The sequence below is a fragment of the Leptosomus discolor genome, chromosome 1 (genome assembly GCF_034619465.1).
Source record: "Leptosomus discolor isolate bLepDis1 chromosome 1, bLepDis1.hap2, whole genome shotgun sequence".
Taxonomy (NCBI): domain Eukaryota; kingdom Metazoa; phylum Chordata; class Aves; order Leptosomiformes; family Leptosomidae; genus Leptosomus; species Leptosomus discolor.
This window is the reverse complement of record NC_141391.1, coordinates 142732858-142749234: the sequence shown is the minus strand read 5'-3', so window position 1 is coordinate 142749234 and position 16377 is coordinate 142732858. Positions and strand designations below refer to the sequence as shown.

At 40.9% G+C, this 16377-nt stretch overlaps 1 protein-coding gene across 1 annotated transcript in view; it reads right to left on the bottom strand.

Annotated features, from left to right (window-relative positions):
* Window positions 1-16377, bottom strand: part of SCUBE1 (signal peptide, CUB domain and EGF like domain containing 1) — a 210388-nt gene that overhangs the window by 1904 nt on the left and 192107 nt on the right. The window contains exons 13-21 of the mRNA XM_086466297.1: window positions 16183-16275; window positions 14521-14637; window positions 12014-12172; window positions 10755-10958; window positions 9190-9351; window positions 5867-6034; window positions 4820-4981; window positions 3178-3375; window positions 520-672 (exon numbers count right to left, since the gene is read on the bottom strand). Coding sequence (XP_086322423.1) covers window positions 520-672; window positions 3178-3375; window positions 4820-4981; window positions 5867-6034; window positions 9190-9351; window positions 10755-10958; window positions 12014-12172; window positions 14521-14637; window positions 16183-16275 — 1416 coding nt within the window. The remainder of the gene's footprint in view (window positions 1-519; window positions 673-3177; window positions 3376-4819; window positions 4982-5866; window positions 6035-9189; window positions 9352-10754; window positions 10959-12013; window positions 12173-14520; window positions 14638-16182; window positions 16276-16377) is intronic.

The window sequence follows — 16377 nt, the reverse complement described above, 5'->3', positions numbered from 1 at the left end:
ACAGTTTAATGCATCATTTATAAGGCAACCCAGAGTGTTTTAAAATGTAGATTTATGGAAGTGGTTGCTGAGAGGATATTTCTTTTTGCATCATTGTTTTTCTCTGTTGGAACTTGTGATTTTATGAGTTTATAATTTTCAAAATTGGGTGGGTTACCATTAGGTCTTGATGAAGGGGCTTCCTAAAATGCACAGCAATTAATGGTGTTCTCATTATGCATATGATAAATGCCAATTAAAAGGAGTCTTGTTGAATTCCGTGGGATAAGCATTAAGTTTAAAAAATTCTGTGTAACTTGCTGTCCATCCTTAAAGTATTAGAAAAAGCAATAAAATTAAAACTAGGTATTATTTCAAAGTCTTTGCAACTGGTTTTGAAGTAACTCACTGGACTAAAAATGAGTTACATCAAGTTTTTCCTCATTCTTCTCTCCCTGTAATCAGTGTAAGAGAGATTCTAAAGGACAATTTTGTGTAATTCAGATATAACACAGACATGGAAAACAATCCCATTCTCACCATCATAAGTCACGTAGGGGACCTGAAATCCTTTGCCACTGTTTCCTTCATTTGACTTGAACTGAATCCAGAGCTTCCTTGATCTTGAGGTAAATGCGATAGGTCTCTCGTAAGTCTGACATGTTTCATACGTAGTAATTGAAGTAGGAGAAGCTAGAAAGGAGGTTAAAGAAACGTTCTTCATAGAATAACTTTTTTGCACCCTTCCTGACCTAGAGTTCTGAAACGTCAAATTGACAAGACACTTCTCAGCTGATGTATTCCTGAAAGCAGAAGTTTTTTGTGATAGAAGGGATGAAGTCTGTAACTGTCTATAAGGAGAAGTAAGTTTTTCCATGAAGGTAATGGGAACCCTCTGTCCCACAGCAAGAAGCTTAAGTAGACAGCGAGGTGCAAGAGCTAATTTTTGCCATTTATTTATAAATTTATTTATAAATAAAATTTATTTATTTATAAATTTATAAAATTACTATCAATATTACTTATTTTGTGTACTACTCTCGCACTAAGTTCCAGGGTTCCCATGTGCTGGGCCCAGATGGGTAAGAACAAGCCAGCTGCACCCCAGGCAGGAGTGGTAACCAGCCCCTTAACCATGCCCAGTGTGGGGAGTTCATCTGATAGCAATAAACTGCTTATCAGAATGCAATAGCCCGGTGTAGCGATTCTGACCAAAAGACCATCGCACTCCGAGGGGTTAGTGATCCACGGAACAGTTAACCTGGGTATGGCCGGGCCTGCGCCGTACTGTGTGTCCAGTGTGGCCTTCGGGCCTGCGTGGTGCTGCAGGCCAACCGCAGCCCGCTCCTTGTAACGAGAGGAACCTGCTTGGCACCGGTGGCTATGCTACTGCATGGCCTTGCCTTCATCTAAAAGTGCAGCAAGAAGTGCTCATGAGAATATTGTTTCTGTTTGACGGTAGAAATGCTAAATAGAGTTGTTTCCTTGTAAGAAAACCCTGTAACAGCTCGAATGACTGAAAGGTGCAAAATCTCTTCTATGGACAGAGTCTGCCCAGCATGCTGTGTGTGGGTCAGAGGCCTGTTCGATGCTACACTGCCTATAGTTCCCACCATCTAAAGGTCTATACTACTCTCTCCTTATAATGATAGCTCTAATAAATAGCATTTTAAGTGATATCTTACAGAGTCTCAGTTCCTTTCTTACCAGGATCATAGTGGACCAGCACCTCCCAGTGCAAAACACCTGGTTGTAGGCTTGAAAAGAAAATGTCATTTATCTATACTGAAACAGAGCTAAGAGCTGGGAACCAGAAAGACACTCATTTGCCCCTAACATAAGAACAGATGGAGGGTGCAGGACATCTTCAAACCATTGTGAATGTATCATGAGGCTCCTCCGAGTTGAAGTGAATTTCAAACACAAGGGAAAAAAAGCTTCTTACCAAGTTCAGGAAAACCACTCCATAGCCACAGGATAATGAGGGGAAATCACAAGCGTAACCTAAAATCTGAACTTGCTAGGAGTGATTCAATTTTCAGCAATGTTAGCAAAAAGAGACCTTTTGAATTGAATGGGATTTTGACTCCTGTAGTGTAAAAAAGTGGATCTAACTGTAACTCTGGAACTGCTGTCAGGTTTTCCACAGTAATGTAAGCAGCTGACCGTGTGTGAATTATGATAAATATACGCAAGATCTATTCTTATGATGCCAAACATACAGTGATCACAAAGCACGGCTCTGAAAAACTGCCCTCGTTTTCCAGTGGTGGTGGTGTTTTGGTACAGCTATTGGCACTGAAGTGGAAGTCAAAACTTTTCACCTGATTTTACTCGCTGTTGGAACCACAGTTTGGGATTAGAAGGACAACTGATTTGTTTTGCTATGGTAAGTGCTTTGCTTTTAAAAACCTGATCTGGACAGCTATAATTTCTTTCCATCTATCATGAGCAGATTTCTTCTTCTGATATATAGAGATGTCAACACAAGCCCTCAAGGATTAAAAATTACAAAAATTGTTTTAGCAAATAAAATACACTGTTTTAGCAAGTAAAACACACTGGTTTAAACAAAGCTCCGTATAAACAACTGCCGTTCAGGTTTGTTGCTTCTTGGAGATTTAGCGACAGATCACCAGAAGCTGGATGCCTACACAGGACTGAAGGAGGAGTGCATCTCGTTGGTGTCGTCACCAACTTCAGAAGTTGTTGAATTAACTTCATAATCAAAGACACAATGCATCCCCCAGCTCCACATAAAAATTGGGAAAACTTTGGATTTCTTGAGGGCATCAGCCGTACCAGCCTGTGTTACTGCCCAGATTTAGCAATAATGGCAGTATGTGTACTTGCAAAGGACAAGTGAGAGCACCGTTGGTATGGCTGACAGGAGATAGCGCTCCCAATATAACTTGGCATAGCTTCGTTGACTTCTAGTGGTGGTGATTTATCCCATGTGATAACTGGGCCTGACAGAAGCCCATTAACTGCTCTGTGATTCAGCCAAGACACTTGGATAATTAATATCACTCTGTTAATTGTTATTGGTACAGCATTCTGTTTCAACTTGCTGTGCCAATTCATTCAACAATCCTTTTGGAAACACCGGACAGGTGAAGACAGTTGTCCCTTCAGTATGAACTTCCCAGTCAGTCGGTTTGCAACAAACACTGATATAATCCACGTCTGGCAACTTACCGCTTTTTCTCATGACTAAAACATCACCGCATTCATCTTCAATTGGGAGAAATATCTCAGGTACGACGATGAGTATTCTCCTCTTTGGGGGAGGATTTATATTCCAAATGCATTCGACATTAGCTGGGTAGTCTCCAGGATAGTTGGGCGATTCAATGTAGCCAGTATAATCACCAAGTTCTCCTCCACAGTGCTGGTCTGTGGAGAAACATCAATTAGCATTTGTGTTAGCTGATTAGCTAATTTGAGGTGTTTTTCTAGATTTGTCAAGAGCAAGTCTAAACTCCTCCTTGTGGGTTTAGAAACGCATACATTCTCCAGCTGCCTCGTGGTTTAGCATGGAAAGCCTTTAAAGGAATATTTGATCTGCAGGGCTGCTCCAACTGATTTGCAAAACCTTCATCTCTGATGCATAAGCAGATTCAATGCTTCATTCCGGCTGCTTTAACACTCGATTAAGAAACGAACACAGGTAGGTAAACATGATCCCACTGTGGAGGTACTCACACAGTGGTTACCACTGAGACCAGGCTGACATGCAGAAGCTATTCCGGTTTAACTTTGCTCGGTTTTTAACCTGATTTAGCTGCATGAGTGTGATGATCCTAATAGCCAACCTTATCTTGGTTACAGATCTGCCTTGCTTTACCTTAGATTAAATCTGTTAATAAAGAGTCTCCATAGATGGATCAGTTTTACTCTCCGAGTTTTCAAAAATCATGTTGAATTTGCCACAGAAGCCTGATTCAGTAACTTAAGCTTGATCTCTCCGGGCCTACTCACCCACGTAAAACTAGATACACGTTTAAATATTTTGCTTAATCCAAGCCTCAAGGATTATGCAAGGTCAGAAATTGGCTTGAAAACAGGGAGTGTCTAAGACAGCAAAGTGACAACAATGATTTTATTTTATAGGAAGATCATCAAACTTCTTCAGATTCCTTACAAATACGTAATTTACTCAAATAACATTAGAAATGATGGACTTCAACAACACATGGCACAAAATCAGAATAAAAATTTACAATAGACTTGCATCTGAATAGTTAGTTTTGATGACGTTACCTAATTATTATAGAGATTTTTTTGAGATTAGCATAGCAGGGATGAAAAAAATTACTCGCCTAAAAGAATCAGTCGTTCACAAAAGATCAAATAAAATTGCACTGAATCCTTGAGGATTTTTAAAACGGTAATTGAAGATAGAAGGCTGAGTACTGCAAAAAAGTCTGAGAAGATTTCACTGTCATGTGCGATTACCTAGCAATTGCAGTGTGCATGACCATATCTCCTAGTACTTTGTAATCACTACAAAATGGCAGTTACTCTGATAGAATATCTTGTGCTCTACAGAGACATGGAGGAACATGCATCACCGCAAGACAACTCAAGGAACTGGAAACCCAAAAGCTTTGTAGTTTTAACTTGTAGCTGGCACCCTGCCAAATTACATTACAGCTAAAACAATCGTATGTAAAGTGGTGCTTTTCCAGTTTTTTTCCTCATTGTTTTCCCAATTCCCTCTGGCAGTAGTAGATATGTGTTAACTAGGAAATACAGAATTGAAGTCCAGCCTGACAGATAGAACTTCAAGTTGCAGTTCAGATCCGAAGATACTCACACTAATATAAATGTAACTTACTTTTGCAGTGCGTGACATTAGTGGAACCATCAAAATCCGTACTTGTGTTCCCAGGGCAGGTGATGCAGTAGTTTTGACCAAACTCAGGCTGGTATGTTCCCACAGGGCACCGGATACATCTGTGTGTTGTGGAGTTGTAGTAGTGTCCAGGAGAACAATGAACTGCAAGGTATGAGGTGTATTATTTTCAGAAAGTAGCAATCTTCAGTGCAGAGAGAACTTTCCTCTACCCTGGACGTACCTCATGATCCCCGTTCTGCAATATGCTACTTGGGCCGTGAAAGGCAAAAAAGGCGTTACCAGCTCCCTGCATTTCCCATTGCAAAGGACCTTCCAACCAGAATTACGTTCCAAAGACTAGACCTAGACCCTTAGGAACTAGTGACATGCGCTATATATGTCCCTCGCTGTATTTAATACAGTGGTTTCCGATGAGTTTGTAATAAATGGAAGCTGATACATATCTGCCTCAGCAATAAAAATGCCTTTCACCATAGCAGGAGAGAGGTTTCCGTTAGTGTCTGCCAGCATGTCATTCCAGTACCTAAACCAAAATGCATTTGGGCAGATTCCTGCCCAAATTTGCGCTGGAACTTGTCATTATGGAGCACGCAATGTGTTGCACGCTTACAGTTTCTGCCTAACCCATTAATAACCAATCCTTCACTTCGTGTAATTTCGGTAGTGTTTCGTTTTTCTAATTTGGTAAATAAAAAACATAGAGGACGTGAAGGCTAAAGCATTGTCTAATGCAAGTCTGTCTTATTTCTTGCCATGCGGTGGGGCTGATGCACTTACCAGTTGCAGCACTGACTCTGTACATGCCTGTGGTAAATTCCAAAGAAAACCATAAAGCCTGTTCAGTCTCCACAACCTCGGGAGATCATTCCCAGTTTACAGATTTCCTGATCATTTAATTTACTCACACACCATGTTTCTATATGCAGTGACTATGTTTTGGAGCCTTTCAAACCTCCTTGGTATTGAAGCTTACAAACAAAAGGGCAAGCACCAGGAACATGAGTTGTTGAAATATTCGAAATTCACCTTTGGTTTCACAGTCTTGAAAGGAAACGGCACCTTCATACTTGGTCACAAGCCCACCGCCACATGGAAAGCAGAGGGTCCTTCCTGGTTCAGGCTGGTAGGTACCAAGAGGACAGACTCTACAAGGTTTAAAACCATCTGAAGAATAATGCCCAGGAGAACACTGACCTAGAAATTGAAAATGATCAGCTGTATTAGAGAGCTGACTTTTCTAGATAAAGTATAAAACCCACCAGCAGTTAGCAATGCTTCCTTTAACTTAAACACGTGACATCAAGACAGCTGCAGACCAAATTCTAATCTTACCTGCTGATTTTGTACTGTCCCTGTAACTGCTTCCTAAAAACAACACTGGTAAATACAACCAGTTTCTTAATAAGGTCTTTGCTACCTGTGTTTCTGTTTGGGTGTTTGGGCTTTTTTTTTTTTTTTTTTTTTTTTTTTGGCAAGGGCTCTATTAAGATGTCATTAGAATACTTTGTACTTTCACCAAGTCTTTCATCTGAGAATTTCAAAGCACTTTGTAGGAAAAACGAAACTTTGCACCATATCTATGAAGCAAGAATTATTTTTTTTTTAAATCTCCATTTTATAGATATGGAAACAGTAGATCATGGCTTTTACCAGACAGGATGGGACCAGTCCAGCACCCTGCCTGTGAGAACAGCTGACACCAGCAGCCTCCCAGGTAGCTGTAAAAACCAGCCCTTGTCAGAAGCTCTTCTGCCAGAAAATAGTGATTTGTGTAAAGCAAAGCACTTTGTGAATGGGTCTACTGACAGATAAAAGGTAGTTTCCAGACTTGCTCTCCAGGCACTTTCTGACAGGTGTTTGTTTGGCTTGGTTCTTGCTGGCTTGAGTACTTCATCCTTGACAACCTACCTGAGAATCAGGATGTCAAGTTTTCCAAGATTATGGCATTAATGCTTACCTTTGCACCACCCCAGCCTGGGAGACCAGCACTTTGAGATGTTAGGTGTTCCCTGAGGTTGCCTAATCCCAATACTTTGTAGTTTAGTTTCCCTGAGAACTGAACAGCAGGCAGAAAAACTGGCTTGAAAACCTGAAAGTTTTCAGAGCTCTATGTGGGGTTGGGGTCTCTTAAGAACCTTGATACTTGCAGGTAAACGTTGGGGGCTCAGCATCTTAGGTACTTGGCACTTAGGATGAACTAGAGCTCCTGAGCGAAAGCAAAGCTCAAGGTCTGCCCCCAAAAAAGTCAAACTACTATGACACCAGTGGGACCAGGATCTCTGAGATTTAGTTGCGCTTCCACCCCAGCTGGCTGGAATATGACTGTACTAGCTGGCTGTTATGACACAGACCTGAGAAATACTATGATACTACTAATTTGAAGACAATTCTGCTATTGTTTTTGTAGCAAAACCGATCCACCTGCTCTGCTACAATTGGTTGCTGGACTTTGACATGAAGGCAGTTAATGAAGACTGGATTTGGATCTGGATTTTAGTGTGAAAATTAAGTACCTGTGAAGTGTGGTTGACAAACACCCTTTTAAAGAGCGGTACAGTTGGGTTTTAATACTGCTAAATATCCAATGCTTTCAGCACTAGTATGTCTCAGTCCTTACCCATGTATAAGAATGAGCTAACTCACTCCCTTCTTGCTTTTTGTATTGAAATTGCCAACAAAATAGATCTGAGGTGATTTCCCTGAGAAATGTCCCAGATGACTAGGGCTCCTAATTGTGTTTTGGCCTTGCACCTACATGGATCACGCGTAAATTAAGTATCGCAGCATGTTACTCACTTGCAGCTACAGCCTAGAGTTCTACGCAACAGGCACTTGACATCTCTTACACACTTGTGTGCGCCTCACCTGTATGGGTGGGGATTTTGGTCGTGGCTTATTTGTTACTACACAGGCATTGCTACTCCAGAAGATACGTTGCAAAAATACTTCTGATTGCAGGTGTGAGTACATTCCTAACAAAATCTGTGTTCATCAAAACACACTGGTTCATAACATATGCTGACACATTTTATGGAGACATACTGATTTCAATAAAATCTTTGACAGGGAGGTTTATGAAGTCGAAAGCACATTCTCTGTTGCCACTTTCAGAGAAACAGAAAAGCGGAGTGTTGAACAGAAAAACAGACTGTTGTGATCTGAACATTTTGAAACAGATCCTCTCGGCAAAAATAATCAGAAGGGTTTCTTTTTGTTGTTGTGCAGAACAATAATTCCAATGCACGCCTTGAAACAAAACGATCTTTTTCATCGAGTCATCATGCTGCTTTGGTCACTATACTATAACCAACCTTTATACACTCAGATTTTATTTTGGTAATCTATCAAATTTGGATAAATTGGAGTCTGGATAAACGCAAATCAACATAACAAAGATGCACAGGCATTTCCAGAATTTTCCTGGGATAGTCCCTTCATACAGTAAATCTGCAAAATCTACCGTATGTTTGGACTGGACACACTAGCGTTATTTTTATTCAGTGGATGGGGAAAAAGCAGCAGTTTCTCAAGTGACGTTCCTTGTGTGTTCACTCTGGATATCCTCGAAGAAAGCACTAATGTAAATTACATGGATGAATTTTAAAGTTAGAACTTGCGTAGCAGATTGGACGGATTTCTTTAAAGTCAAATAATGTATCTACTGTAAACTACATTTTGCTCATCTGTAATGAAATAAGCTAAAGGAAATAATTAACAGTTGTGTCTTAAAGCCTTATCTTGATCAATTTACAGTAGAAGCACAGCTTCTACTTATCATCATTATCATCTAATTTATATATCATGAAGTTGAGGCAGAGATGCTACATCACCTCCCAAAAGCTACAGTGAATTCAAGCAGCGTTGAAACTTGCAGTCAGTAGCTCAGAGTTCAAGTTACAGATCCCGGCAGCGTAACTATCACAAAACTATGATTGATGCTGATTAGACCAGGTAAACTGCATCTCATGCAAAACATTAAATCAGCAGGTTCATCAGACTCACCAAGACCAGTCCAAAGTAATCCATCCCTTTGGCTCACAATATATCTGATGAATCCTTCCAAGTCGAGGTATGCCCAGATTGCATACCTGACTTGAAGCAAAGTGCTTTGCTTGGCTTGCTCGTTTCCACACCATAACTGCCATTGCCGTAGCAGGTCCCATCTTCTTGTTGGCAATGTCAATGGACGGAACAAGCCAAAACATTTTGTGTATTGCTTGTAAGTGCACAGAGATTTCTTCTGTTACCTTTACAAGACAGAAGTGTGGAAGGCTCTCCCCTCTTTTACCCTCCATACCTCACAGGCTGTGTGGCAACACCTGATCCTTTTAGAATCAAATTAAACTTGCCTCCACATTCTGACACATTCCGGGCGCCCGCAACTCCCTGTCCATCGTTACTGGGGCAAGGCTCACAGGTAAGTTGACCTTCTGTGTCTTGGTATGTTCCCGGTGAGCAAGGAACGCACTGATTATGTTCTCCGCTATAAAAGGTGCCCGTGCTGCAGGTAACTGAGAAAAGAAAAGGGGAATCTACATAAGGACTTTCGTTTTAGTTATATTATTTGCCTTGATATCAGACATTTAGAGAAGATGGATGTCTTTGGCCCCAGTATTATAGTGGCATGTACATATGTGTTTGGCATATGGCAGTTCAGGATCCTCACCTAATGTAAACAGGCCCATCTCCACTGAGGTCTAGGTCAGTTTACATCAGGGCGAGGTCCTCCTTCTATCGTTTAAGCTATTAAATGGCATTGTACTGCACTTATCAGACGTAAATTAATAAAGCTGATGCAGTCTTAAAACAGTATATTACAGTTCAATTAAAACGGTGGTACACAATGCATGCGATGTGAATTTTTAGTTTAGGTGCATTTATGTGTTGGTTTTGTGGCAGATGACAACAAGAAGTCTGTCTCCTGAGATCAGTTCTAGAGATTTCTCTGGGGGCAATGTATCCCATGTAACATCTGACGTGTGTTGACACTCAAATACCCCAAGTGGAAAGGGTTTTAAATACAGATATGAATACACATGCTTTTCTTGCTGCAACAGCACATGTAACTGCATTAAACGTTTTTCCCTGCTGGATGTAAGTAGTTATGCATGGGTTTCTAGACACAAATAGCAACAGTCTTTCAATACAGTTTCTAAATCACTGTTCCAATATGATGAAAACAGCCACTGAACCAACTCATTAGAGGCACCTATCAGATCTGCACTTAACTGTCTCTTTTTGTGTGTAAATCACTTGGTGTCTAAAAGAAGCTGGAAAAAAGATCTGGTGATTTTGAAAAGATGACTGAGTGACTAGAAAGCTTGCAGTGCTGAGAACTGCTGTTAATAGGTTTGCACTAGCACCTTGCCCCTCGTAAAGCACTACAGCCTGATAACCTGGGAAAAGGCTTAAAAAAATTAAGCATTTTACATAAGGTTAAAATAGATTTCTATAGATTCTTTTCGTATTACACCGCTTGAGTGTTAAATATAAATATATCCATAGGTCACGGGTTATTTGCTGGTGAGGTGAGTGAGAGAGATGATATAAAACCAAACACATGGCACCTAGGCAAACACTGTATTATTGTTTTACAGAATCGTAATTATGTTTTCATAAGATGCTGGGAGCAACTGGGAACTAATTGCCAACACTGCCCTGTGGTAGGCCATGATACTTACCAGCTGGCAGCACGGGAATGTATGCATGTATCTGCTGCTTTTGTTTTCCTGCAATCATTTAATGAGCTCCCTTCAAAGTCTTATGAACTGTCAGTGGTCCATGCAAATATGCTGAGTGATGTTGATCTAAATGTCTGTTATCTCATAGATTTCCTGCCTGGCTCACTAGGGACAAGTTAATTTTGGATTGCTTGTTTTGGGGGATATGGCTGAATAGAGTTGTTGAGACTTACCGCATTTTCCATCCTGCAGCACTTGCCCTGTACTGCAACCTTCATGCCCTTCAGTAGCTTTAGCTGGCTTCTGAGCCACTTCATATTCTGTCCCAGAAAACTGAATGTAAAATTGCTGTTTATTAATAGATTTCCTCAATGTTTTGATTGCAGTTTGCAGCTTCTGCTCCATCCTTTTCCGAACACAGTCAATGTTACAGGTGTCTAGATGGGAAATGATAACAAAACTAGAAGCAATTGAGATTCATGTTTAAAAAGAGGTGCTTAACAAAAACCTGAGCCTGCATTGCACTGTGACACCTCTATTTGCTTCACCGTCTTTTCCATATGAGCTGTAGAAGCAGCTCACTGTATTCAGAATCAGGCCTTTCAAAGGGATGAGACAGTACACTGAGGTCCATCAAACTGGGTTTCACGGCCCCTAAGTGCACGCTGAGTGCTGATATCTCTAGCATTAAGAAATCTGGTTACACTGAGTGCACGGGGAGAGGGCTGCAGAAAGCATCTATCCCACTGTGCTTTGCTTCCAGATATGTGTTCAGTCTGCCATCACTAATGTTTCTGAATTTTCTCTGCCTGTGCTATACTCAGTTGATTAGGAATTCTTCCCACTTTCCTGATCAAAATACCTGAGTGACACAAAGAAAGGTGTTTTCTGGCACGATCACTGTTTGAATCACTTGGCTAGTGAGGTACCCCTCAGGGTTAAGAAACCTGCCTTTGAGGACTGACGTGTTTATAGAATTCAACCCATGTTTTCTTTGGCTGGATTTTAAAGCATAATATTCCATCTCATGAATAACATGAAGACATTCTTTTTCTTCCTGAAGTTTGTTATGAAAACATGAATTTTCCAAATATGTGATAAAAATGTTTGATTCTCAGACTGAAGTTTCAGCAACTTACATTTTGGAAGATATTTTTATCATCGTTGTTGGAGAACTTCTACCTAATCCTTACGTTCTCTGTGCATCAATTGGCACTTCTGCTGTTTAAAGAAATCAGACTAAATTAAAGTATGTGACTTAACTGAAGGCTTTGAGGGAATTTTGCTTCAGGTTCAATCTTGGTTCCTTTGGCTTAATTTCATACCTGATCCTTTCAATTAAATCTCTGAAACTTTGAGATTGGAAAGGCTGCTGAATGAGGCTTGTGCTAAAAGGTTTGCATGGCAGCTTGATGAAGCAACATCAGAGATTCTAACAACGCACTGGGGAACTGAATTCTGATTTCTCTCCACAGACAGATCTTTCACAAACCTGAGACTTCTTCTGACTTCATCTCCACTTCAAACTCCGCAGTGATATGGGATACTTCTTTTGATGGTGACTTGCGGCCTCGGCGTTTTTTCTTGGAGGAATCACACTTGAGATTCACAAAGGTCACCTGGCAGTTGTCTGTACAAGGGAATTGACCTCCTTTGCATAAGAGAAGCAACATAGAAAAGAAATCAAGTAGCAAAGTAGCAAGTGACAGGCTAATAAGCGATATCTCAGCTGGGTTATCATGAATGCAGTGACAGGCTTCACAACATTTCACATGCGTTGTTAGACACCTCCTTCTCTGTGCCATTTTGCCAGTGAATACAGGAGGCAAAAATACAGCACGGTGATGCTCAGCTGCACAGTGGTACCTCTAATGCCTATAATTGCCTGTCTCTTTTCTGCATAAGGATTAGAAAGCTCTTTACAGAAATTAGTTAAGATCAGCAATACTATATACAGTCATTTGATGGTTAAAGAAAGCAAGAGAGTCATAAATCATGAGGGCGGCAAGCCTGGGCCTCTAGGAACTACCAGCTGGTATTCCATCTCTTTCAGCAATGACAATCACCAGATATCAAAGGTTTTAAAAGCCTTTGTTTGGGAGGTTATGAAAATATATTGGAAGGCTTTATCTGAGGGGAAATCATAGAATCACTTAGGTTGGAAAATACCCCTAAGATCATCGAGTCCAACCATTAGCCTAACACTACCAAGTCCACCACTAAACCATGTCCTTAAGCACCACATCTACATGTCTTTTAATACCTCCAGGGATGGTGACTCAACCACTTCCCTGGGCAGCCTGTTCCAGTGCTTGACAACCCTTTCAGTGAAGAATTTTTTCCTAATGTCCAATCTAAAACTCCCCTGGAGCAACTTGAGGCTGCTTCCTCTTGTCCTATCTCAAGCCAGAGGAACGGAATGCCCTCGTCAATTATGTGTAACCCCTGAGGAGAAAGGCCACAATCTGTTGGGATGCAATCACATATGCATCCTCTCCCTACACAAAGACATCTTTGTGAAAAACATGCTTTTTGTGATAGGCAATGGACCTTCTAGGTCAGGGAGAAATTTCTGTCACTCAAGCCACCAGAATAATTTCATTTCAAGTGTGTGGTTGTATGATATAATCTTACTGCTAGACCCAGAAGCTCAGATAACATAACAAACACAAAGCAGAGCAAGCAAAGGACAAAGAAATGCATCCAAGAAATAAATTCCCACAGTGACTGTATGGACCAAAAAAATCAACTTCTATGACTTTAAGAATTAGTCTGATAATCACGTCTTATTAAAAGAAGACAATACATAAGGACAAGGTAAGCATCTTAACAACTGAGACTTATTTTAAGCCAATACTTGGAAAACTAGAGAGAGAAATGTCTAGATTGCAGAGTAAAGATAAAACATGAGTCTAAATTTAGAAAGAAAATCTTGAAACCATTAGCATTTTTTTAGGATAGCTCTTTTTACTCTTCTCTGTTCAGGGGTCACATATGACTCCTCACTCACTAGCAGAAATGGTGGTAAGACAGATTCACAACAGAGAATGCATTACCAGTAGATGCTTGCTGTAAGCTGCTGCTTTAAGCAATAGTATGAGCTGTTGCAATTACGTCAATACCGCGTATTAAAATCTGGAAAATTTTGAGTTAATATTAAATTTAAATGAACTCCAAATACTTTAAGCTGTGGAAATGCACAGTAGTAACACTCAAACACTCTTTAATTGTCCTTGCCGTGATATCAAGTGGATGGAGGACAAGAAACAAATGTTATGAAGATCTGTTAAATACATATCACTTTTAAAATCTCTTTTTTGTTCAACTTTAAAAGCAGTGTTCAAAACTAATAATAATAAAACCCCACACCTAGTCATACTGAGTTTTAAAAACACTTGATTAGTTTGATTCAGACTGACACAAACTTTTTTAAAATTTCAGATTTTTGGTAATTATGCCTAAATCTTCTAAATATTTTTTCTAACATCATAACTACTCACAAAAGATCTAAGGGTGTGTAACATCAGATTTTGATTATAACTTTCCTGCTTAGGAGTTGTCTTTGCTGCTGCAATGGGATACTAATCCAGTGTAAAGCAAATAAATAACAGCTCTTGTTTCTTTTATAAACCTCATTTGGGAAAACTAAACCAAACCAAACTGACATTGTTTCATGTAATTTTGCACTGGTCATAGCTTTTTGTCTCAGGATATTTCTGCCATTACCAATGCCAGAAAAAGGGTCAGCTTAATTCCAAACTCATGTACTTTTGAACAAAGACTTTTCAAAGCAACTGGTGACATTTCAGCACTGTTAGATCCAAACCCATGGCACTGTTCAGCCAGAGTGTGAACCTTGGCCTGAACTTAAATGCAGATCCAAATATGAAAACCATTATTTCTTTTTCTGTCTGCAGTGTGAAAATGAAATATGCAAACAAGCAAGCAAGCAAACAAAAAAATTAGAATGCTGTTTACATGTTAGAAGAAACCACATACCTAAACCAGCTTGCTTCCCAGAATCTTTTGATTTTTCTTTGCTGCGAGGCCGTAAATGGCACTTTGCATCTTTAATTTTAAAACGAGCCTTCTGCTTGATTGGAGGGGCTAATGAATCTGTTGATGTAAAGTAAAAAAGCTGTCATTTAGGATGCAGATGACGTCTGAAACTTATTTTTAAAAACAGACTCAAAAGTTTCCCTGCGATATAGAAATGAGACAGCCTGAGTTATACATACGCCTTGTACAAGAGGACCCTTTTCCATAAGTTCATTTTTTCACATAAGCACTCACTCTTGAGCCCATAAAGATCAATGAATTTGCTAGTATCGTACATGCTCTGCACATACGCTTCCCCTGCAGCAGGCCTGCTCATCTTGGTGGGATTCGGGTGAATTTGTCTCTTACTATGAAAAAATTCCTACCTTTTTTCCCTGACTCTCTGTCTGTGACTTCCCATGTTACTTGGCTGTAGTTCTGCTCTTGCTAATGCCAACCAGGAATAAGATTAATTTAGTGCAGCTATGCTGTTGGCAGTTGAAAACCATTGAAAGGAAATGTCTTTATTTGACTGCGGTCTATGGATTGCAAGCTTTATTCTTCAGCTTTAAATCCAAGCCAGTTATGTCTCGTGACTTTAAAGGCTGTTACACAGCCATGCTCTGCTTAGAAAATGTAGCTGCTGGCTGACTTCCTCACAAAGCCCATGGTGAAAAAGGCTGGGCCTGGCCCGTCACCTGCCAGTCGCTGGGCGATGCCCACGGGACCCGGAGCAGGTAGAAGGTGGTCACAGGTAAGTGCCACAACGTGGGTCCCCCTTTCCTTGGGAGGGCCTTGCCAAACCAGGACTACAGAGGTAGCCTGCCCCTGTGCCACAGGCAGACACACCGGCTGCTGCGTCACCTCACCCCACAGCATCGTACCTCCTAACACATTCCAAATGTACAAGAAGTACGTGGTTAAAGAACTGGCAACTTGGAGAGAAATGCAGCAGGTGATGATACATAAAGTGGGCTGACGCTTCCCACTGCTGGATACTGTTTCAGCTGCTTCTAATTTTGCCAGACTTCAACCGTTTTGAGCTGAACTTTTTTTTTATGCTGAGTATCAGCTTTAAGACACATTTTGAAATGTCTCTGCAAAAATAATCCAACCATTTCTGAGAACAAGATGAATGAAAGACAATATGTGCTCATAAAAGTCTCATAACCTTTTTATTGGAAATCCCCAGCAGGAGGATCTGTGCTCCTAAGGAAGGACTTTGCAGGTGAGGGCTGGGACCTACCGTAGCTCTTGTGCTACTGGTGGGCCCCTCTGGCTCACTTCCAAGTCTAGGAAGAAATGCCATTTTAATACGCTTGCTACTGCCTTGCTGGACTATGGAAAGTAAATTATTCTAAATATTTGTCCTTACTGAATATACCTCAAACCTCCACTGCTCCTATACTGACCTACCAACACAACGGCACACTGGAGGGCAACTAAGCACACTCCAGCCCTCAAGGAGAGACTGCAGAATAGTGAGCGTGTGCATGATGAAACACAGGCTACCTTAATTCTGGCCTTGTGAAACTTGTAGGTCTTGCAACCCCCAAATGGTTTGGTGGACCCCACCACCTACCTCCTAGACGCCGAGGCCCGAGCGAGCAGGAGAGCACCTACCTGCGCAGCTGGGCAGGGTTGCGTTGCGTTTCTGCTGAGCTTTGCCTTGCTGGACAGGAACGCCACAGCTCAGCGTGTAGCTGTTCTCTGAATCTGCGGAGCAGAACGCAGAGTCAGCACATGTGGCAACAGCCTCACAAACCATCTGCTCCCCTTGTCACCCCCACATTCAGTGCTTGAACCAATGTATTAATG